Source organism: Nicotiana tabacum, chromosome 7 (genome assembly GCF_000715075.1).
Source record: "Nicotiana tabacum cultivar K326 chromosome 7, ASM71507v2, whole genome shotgun sequence".
In the NCBI taxonomy this organism is placed as follows: domain Eukaryota; kingdom Viridiplantae; phylum Streptophyta; class Magnoliopsida; order Solanales; family Solanaceae; genus Nicotiana; species Nicotiana tabacum.
The window spans coordinates 112,898,047-112,905,932 of record NC_134086.1 but is presented as its reverse complement, the minus strand read 5'-3'; the positions used below and the strand labels follow the sequence as shown (position 1 = coordinate 112,905,932).

Here is a 7,886-nt window from a genome sequence, read left to right as displayed (position 1 = left end):
CAATTTTTACCAGGATGAACCTGAACCTGTTAAACCCGGTAAGACCCAACACGTAACCGGCCCGGACTATAATCCGTACGGGCCCAAAAAATCCCAACCCAGTCCGGCCCAGCCCACCAGTTTAACACCCTTAATTCAACCTTATTTATTGCCTCTAATGCTTCCAATTTTTCCTTCAATTTCAGCCTTTCAATCTTGACAGCCTCCAGTTGTGCTTTCAACTTGCAAATAATTATCATAGCTCCGTCGGGTAACACTTTATCAGTCCATTCAAAATAACCACACGAATTTTTCTGAAAAACAAAATCATATACCATGTTATAAGTGAAATTTCAAAAAATGAAAACCATAAAATTATCATAAAACAACGAAAACCATAGAATATACGATATTAACCTCAGGTTTCAGACATTTATAGAATCTCCTACCAGCATTCCAAGGAGTGTAGGCCATGAGGTAGAGTGCAGTTAATCCACATTTGCATGTCCTACTCGATACACATTCTTGAGACGATGAACTACCTTCTGACATTGTAACTCCCTATTCTTGAAAATTAGACAAAATAATAAAGAAAATAAAGATGATGAGAGAAACCAGAAGAAAATCGCTTCAGTTGGGGAATAACCCTAGTTTTTGAGAGGATTAAACGATTACATCCTTTAAGGGGGACATAGGTTAGCGGGTCGGGGCCAAACGGGTGAGGCATCCAACTGGTAAGTGGTTAGGTTGTTTAGGATTAAGACACGTGTCCCTCTAGAAGGGTCCGTTAGTGATGTGGGTGAGGATATTAAAATAGATAATGTTAGAGATAAATAATGTGAGAAAGTATAACGGAGGGTACTAATAACTAATTTCCAATAGTACAGGGACACATTTGGCCCTTTTCGTTTTTTTAATTTTCGTTTCTAGGAAAATTCTATGTTTCAACTTTTATTTAGTGGCTAGCCTTTTTAGAGAAATATAGTTGTTTCTATTTAAATAGAGGAAAAATAAGAAAAAAACAGTGTGCCAACAGAACACACTTTCTTATAAATTAATATTACCAATAATCTCGTTATTTATTTTTTCATATTTAAGCTAGGGTACTTTTGCCCATTTTTCGTCCCTGAATTAAATAATAACTAGTATTTCTCATTTACTCTGCAAAAGTCGGTTATTCCTTACCTTGAAGCCCAAGGTTTTTTTTTTCACAAGTAGTACAAAAGAGCAATTACCACTCCTACGGTTAAAAGGATTAATTTGCAAAAAACAATTAACAGATGGAAAGTACAGTGTTGTTTTAACTGAAAACATAATCCTAACTCCTAACTCATTTAGGTTTCAGTTTTGTCACCTCGGGTCAGTCAACTATATTTAATACGAAGACTTTGCTAAATTTAGTCTATACATTCCAGTCCCAAAAAACAATGAACTCAGTTAAATTCAGATTGATTCATGTTTATGTCTAGTGGGTCAAGAGCTAAGAGGAATAAGAATAAGAATTGGGTCATGGCCGGAGATTTTTGCCGCAGGTCGCAGGATTTCATGGCTATGTTAAGGAACTTGTCACGTGAAGAGATTCTTGATGTTTTGTCTGAAGGTTTATGTCCCCACTGCGAAGATGTTATTGAGGCTCGTGTTTACAATCTTCATCAGAGTAAGTTGTCCCAGTTATTCTATTTTCGGATCTATCAATGGATTTGTATCTAATGTTTTGTTACGATTTGAATTTAATTTCAAAAAACTTATTTTTTAGGTTGTAATTATCAATTCTTTGATGTTCTGTTTGTGACACTATAGTTTTTGTTTCTGTCCTGAATTTTTTAAAGTCTTCCCTTCTAGCAGAGATTAATATATCTATTGAATAAATTGATTACAGTGCCTGTTTGTTTTAACTGAAAATACTAAGATTCCCTCGTGAGAATATTTTGCTTGCTAGTATTGAAAGAACTGAGCTTTCTCTTTGAATTTAAGGAATGCTTCGGACATAATCCTAGGTTGGGTGGTTCTTAAGGAATGTTCAAATTCAATCTCGAGTTCCTGAATAGAAATTTAATTTCTGAGTAATTCGATTTAAATCACAGATTAGGCTTTTTCAGATAGAGAATCTATGGAATGGCTACAGTATTTTCTTTTCATTTTTTTTGATGGTAAAATAGGATTTTTGGAGTGATTTGTTTTTTTGATACAATTCAAATTTCACATAATTTTCTTCTAATTTGTAGGAAGGTTAGATGAAATGTCTTTATCAGATGTTAATGTCACAAAAAGTTCTGCAGAATTCTTGCATGGAGAATCATCAGATGATGTAATTTCACCAAAGAGAAGGCTGAATTCTTATGCTCATACACTCAACTCTTTGCGTTCTCCACAAGTTGCCGAATCAACTTACTCAGGAAGGCCAAAGGTACTTGTTACACCTTCATCGATAAACAACAAACGATCAGTGTTCAATCATTCAAATTATGAGATTCCACTAAGTGATGGACTTAGTAGGTCAGTCGTAGGCAATGGTTTATCGGAGGCTCAGAAAGAGTTAAGTAGATTTGGCCAAGTTGGTAGACGAAAGGATTTTATTTATTATGAGAAGGTCAATGGAAAGGAGACAAATATACTTAAAGGGCTTGAGCTTCACACTCGGGTTTTCAATCCTGATGAGCAGAGAGAGATAGTCGAATTTATTTATGCACTTCAGAGAATGGGACAAAAACGGCAGCTTAGAGGTACATACTAAAGTTATCATTCAATCTTGTTTTCTGAATTAAGGCTATCAGTATGGTGATACAATATTGCAGAATGCATTTTTCCATTAATTATATCTAGAGTAATAGCTAGAGAAATGCGAAGAATGTTTGGAAAGCTATTGTATTGTTATTCTTGTGTTTGTTGGTATACGATACACGCATATTACATCTAGACTTATATGAATTATCAACAAGTTTTTTTTATATATTTTCAGTCAAAATATTAATAAATGACTGTCCGCTTATAGAACATAGGAAACGATAAACATATCTGGGAAATCTGAAGTGCATTCTCTCAGTATCTATAATTGTGCAACTCAGGAAAAGGCTAAAACGAGAGAGACAGATATATGAGGCAAATAGATTCATCAGTTTTCTAGTTCTGTTATAGTTATCTGATTAAGAAAGTATATTTTGTTCTATACATAAGCTATGTTTTGGTCTAGCGGTAAGAGTGCAGCGCGTGATGTATAGGTTAGGCGTGGGTCACAGGTTCGTATCGTGTCGTAAACAAAAACCTAGTATTTAAGTGGAGAAAGGTAGATGAGTGGGTGGGACCATTATCTACCGAGCTTCAAACTGTGTGGCATTGACCCTCGGGAATTTCTTGGTTAAAAAAAAAAAGTACATACGATAGGTTAAGATGTGAGGTAGAAAATTCTCTAATCCTGATATGTATCTTCTTCTTTGTGGATTGGCATTAGAGAACACATTATTTGACTACATTGTAATATTTCAGTCTCCACTGAAAATTGTTTTTTGTCCAGGCTGCTATGTAGAAGAAGAGAGATAGCTATATCAATTAACAATGTTGCTCTCACAAAAATAAATAAAATTAAGTGTTTCAATTCTCTCTCTTTTTTGGTTGATTTTGCAGCACGAACATATTCTGAACCAAGAAAGTGGATGAAAGGAAAGGGCCGTGTCACAATGCAGTTTGGTTGTTGTTATAATTATGCTGTGGTAAGAGTTATCTAATTGATTCTTTGAGATGCATGTTTATTCCTTTTCAGTTTTATCTCAGCATTTATCCACTTATCCTCCTTAACAGGACAAAGATGGTAATCCACCAGGCATTATTAGAGATGAAGAAGTGGATCCATTGCCTCCTTTATTCAAGAAAATGATTAGGAGGATGGTTAGATGGCATGTTTTGCCTCCGACATGTGTTCCCAATAGTTGCATTGTGAATATTTATGACGAGGGTGATTGCATTCCTCCTCATGTTGACCATCACGACTTTGTTCGACCTTTCTGCACAGTGTCCTTTTTGGCAGAATGTAATATACTCTTTGGCACAAGCTTAAAGATTATTAATCCTGGAGAGTTCTCTGGTCCTTTCTCCTTACCTCTTCCTCTCGGGTATGACACTACATTCTTTTTGCTCAATTAAATTTTAATACCTTACATGATTCGGTCCCATCCCAAGTTCTTCCCCATCTGCATTGCCTTGTCACGTTTGTGGTGATTAAGCAGGGAATGCTATAGAAATATGTACCTTTCATTTTCCTCTAATTTTGCATAAATGTCTAAGATAGTGAAACAAAAGCAAGAGAGTCTATCATAAAATGTCTGGATTAATTATTGGGTACTTCAAGTAGAGATAATTGAACAAACTTGGTACTAGGAAGTTGCGCAAACCTTAATTAGTAACCTTTGTTCTGACTTTTACATTGTTTACTTGAATTAATCAAAGAATGTCATTGTTCACACTTGAAATTAAAAGGGGGGGGGGGGATGGTTGTAAGTCTGTTAAATTTACTTCTGAAACTTCCTTTTGCCTCCCTAGAGAAGAGATTTAGCATCTAGTTTTATAGGGAGTAGTGGTGGCATATTGAGGTAAATAAGGCTAGCTTTATTTCCAAGAACAGTCTCACAAAATTAAGCTTCCCTTTCCTTCATTTGAAATACTTTTTGAATTCACCTTAATGAAAAGCTATACTTTTGGTCTGGAATTTATGTTTAAGAACCTGTTGCTTTCTATCATGCAGGTCGGTGCTCATTCTCAATGGTAATGGAGCTGATGTTGCTAAACATTGTGTGCCTAGCGTTCCAGCTAAAAGGTTGTCCAATTCTCTTCTATGTATGACATCAATGTGGCATTTCTCAAAAAGACTGTTTTTTTTTTTAATGCAAACATTTAAAAGATTTTCAGAATATATTTTTGTTTTTGTTTTTCAAGAAGTTTTTGCAGAAGATTTTCTCAAAACACTATTTTCGATAGAAGTGATTTGACGATGTTCTCAAAGAGTAGTTCTTCTTCCACTCACAAAAAGACTATAAATATTCAATATTAATAATTGCTCTTAATAAAAATGTATAATACCACTACCCAGACAAGTGTTTTGCGCACAAAAGGAAATCCATATCATTTTGCAAAAAAAATTGTCTAAAAGTTCCAAATGGCTCCTTATCTTGTGCAATTGTCTTGTCTATTCCACTGACACCGTCATTGTTATGTTCTTTCTTGCAGAATATCCATCACTTTCCGTAAGATGGATGACAGAAAATTGCCGTTTGCATATACTCCTGACCCTGAGCTTTCAGCAATTGAGCCTTTTGTTCCTCCATCATTGGACAAGTCAAGAATTCGACACCACAAAGATGGTATAAATGACAACCATGATAAGTCAGAATATCATGCAGAAAGTGGTAATAAGGGCTTCTCCAATGAAGATGAGTTCCCTCCTCTGGGAAAAGGGAATTCTTCCAACCGTAGAAGTCAGAGATAATTTTTTGCAGCAATTAGGATGAGCACTACATAGTACATCATTGTAACTTATAAGCGTAACATTTGTTGTATGGTGAACGTCTTACTTTAGTCATAAAAGTTTATCTGTTGAATCCTAAATTTGAAGTTTGTATTTTATAATAATTAAGTTGTTTCTCATAATATGATTGACTCGTCAAAATTTCTATGTTTGTTTGAGCCGACATAAACATTCTATTACTAGTGAAGCTTCTCCTATGACCTCTCTCTCTCCTCATAAGAGAGAAAATTTACATTCCTCTTTGAGACATTACTTGAATGGACCTATATATCATATCAGTGCTTTGCAACATACTATATATCTGATTGTAGAACCGCCTCGTTCCCATACATAGGAGAGGTCCCTTCCTCCCCAAGCTAATGCGGACAATTGTTTATTTTAGTTCTATCTGGACAAATGTCGAGAGCCACCTTTCCTTCAATATGCTGTCTCAGTACCGCCTGAAGTGTTTACCTTTGCATATTCTGGGAGGCAACAGGTAAAGTGCTTTTACATTAAGCTTTCAACATCATATCATCTACTATTATAGCCAGCGGGCCTTTATTGATGCTGAGGAATGACCATAAGGTTCAAATTTGACATGGAAATGACGCTGTGTCTCAATCTTCTGGAAGTTCTTTCCAAGCTGGCTGAGAGAGGCATTTCTTTACTGATCATTCTTGAGTACCCTCTGCTTCTTAGGATGTACGCATAAATGTACTGGCTTGCATATGTATAAGGTCTTTCCTCCTCTTTTTCTGCTTTCATCTCGATTAATCAGTATCTTTGAATAAGTTTCATACTGCTTATAACTTCAGCATGAAGTAGCATCTGGTGTTTTACCTAATATACTTAAAAATGCAACTGCCAGCTCTATGATTCTTCACTTATGGCATAATCCTAACATCTTGTTGCAGGTCATGTAGATGCCATGGACATTGACCTGGAGAACGCGAAACAGATTCTTGGATGCTTGTCAGGAACTAAAGGTTCGATCATTTCCAAATACAAGCATCTTGGCTTTTTTACTCCTTGCAGTCTGACGCACAAAGTTGAAACTATTATTGTCTCTGTGCTATCAGAGATAATTCCTATGCTGTATCTTTGAGTGTTGACATTATTGTTCGAGTTGATATATCAGTCATAGTTGTACTTGGAGAACTTCTAATTGTTTTGTGGTTAAGCCATTGTCTACGCCATTGCTATACCTTACTCTGGTAACCTCGTAAAGTTAGTGTCTGTTTCCCACTTAATTATTGCTTCATGATCATTCTTGATAGATCCTAGGTTGAAACCATCACCCCAAACGATGCACATACGTGTATTGTCTGAAGAAATAAGTGAATTAAAGACCTTCTAAGCTTTTACTTCTCCAAGGGCTTCCCTTCTAACTGTAGTTCGTAGCTGAAACACAAGTTTCTCACTGTACCTTTTCCCCTGTTTGCGTACCGTCCCTTTCCATATGTACATGTATATATATTTTGGGTTACAGATTTGTTGACAATCCTGGATATGATTGTTTATTCGACATTAGACTTGCTGCCCTTGATTTTTCAAAACACTCTTAGATTTGGCGAAATGGTTGAGAACTTGAACACATATGGAGAGATATTCTACGAGGTTGTCAAGTGCCTCACATTGGTTGAGGCCTTGAGGGAATGGACTGTTTTTTTCTTATATGGTCTTGTGCAATCGGCACCTCCTGGTATTAAAGCTAGAGCCATCATTACTCTTGGTTTACTTAATGTTGGACCCCTCCTGTTATGTTGTCCACGCTCCAAATGTCCAGCCCTAGGCATGCAGGGTTGTTAAGTTGTTGAGTCCCACATCAACAATGAAGGGGATGGGTGATCTCCTTATATTGACTTGGGCAATCCTCACCTCTAGAGCTAGCTTTTGGGGTTGAGTTAGGCCCAAGGTCCATTTAACAAATTCAGCATATGATTTGCATAATAACTGTTAGTCTCTTTATATGGTCTAGGAAACCAGCAATCCGCATGAGCTAGCTTTTTGATTGAGTTAGGCCACCGTTCATTTTCTTTTTCTTTTAGCTTTCAGTCATAGATTTGAAAAGACGATCCGCAGTAATTCTGTTGGCATTCAGTCATAGGTTTGAAAAGACGTTCATCAGTAATTCTGTTGTGAACATCTAGTCTTTGTTCTCGTTGTTCTTAACATAATGAATGCTAATCAAAGCATAATAGTGTGGGTGGTGCTGATGTAGTTCTGATTGATATCCTGATAATTTCAAAGCGGAAGCAAACAAGTTTCCGTCCAACGTTTCTTGATCAGCTGACTGTTGATGCAATGATTCAAATGGCTTGTTTTGAAGAATCAACTGAAAAGAGATAACTTTCTTTTTACCAGAACCCTTATAACCTTTTTGGATCTTTTGTTTGGTGAACACATATAC

At 36.1% G+C, this 7,886-nt stretch overlaps 1 protein-coding gene across 2 annotated transcripts; it reads left to right on the top strand.

The window, feature by feature from the left end:
- Positions 1-1,322: 1,322 nt before the first annotated feature.
- Positions 1,323-5,613, top strand: LOC107814968 (RNA demethylase ALKBH9B). 2 transcript variants are annotated; one of them, XM_016640470.2, is made up of 6 exons: positions 1,323-1,636; positions 2,259-2,702; positions 3,601-3,686; positions 3,775-4,085; positions 4,715-4,786; positions 5,197-5,613. In XM_016640470.2, exons 1-6 carry the CDS (start codon positions 1,435-1,437, stop codon positions 5,453-5,455), a joined length of 1,374 nt encoding a protein of 457 aa, XP_016495956.1. In that variant the 5' UTR covers positions 1,323-1,434; the 3' UTR covers positions 5,456-5,613. The 2 variants fall into 2 exon arrangements, with proteins under 2 accessions (XP_016495956.1, XP_016495955.1); XM_016640469.2 differs by having other exon boundaries at positions 1,324-1,636; positions 2,205-2,702.
- Positions 5,614-7,886: the final 2,273 nt, after the last annotated feature.

Bases quoted from the DNA above. Each gene is read 5' to 3' on its own strand.
- LOC107814968 (XM_016640469.2), top strand. From the start codon at position 1,435: ATGTTTATGTCTAGTGGGTCAAGAGCTAAGAGGAATAAGAATAAGAAT. The intron at 2,703-3,600 runs GTACATACTAAA...TTGATTTTGCAG, and splicing joins ACAAAAACGGCAGCTTAGAG to CACGAACATATTCTGAACCA. The intron at 4,086-4,714 runs GTATGACACTAC...TCTATCATGCAG, and splicing joins TCCTTACCTCTTCCTCTCGG to GTCGGTGCTCATTCTCAATG.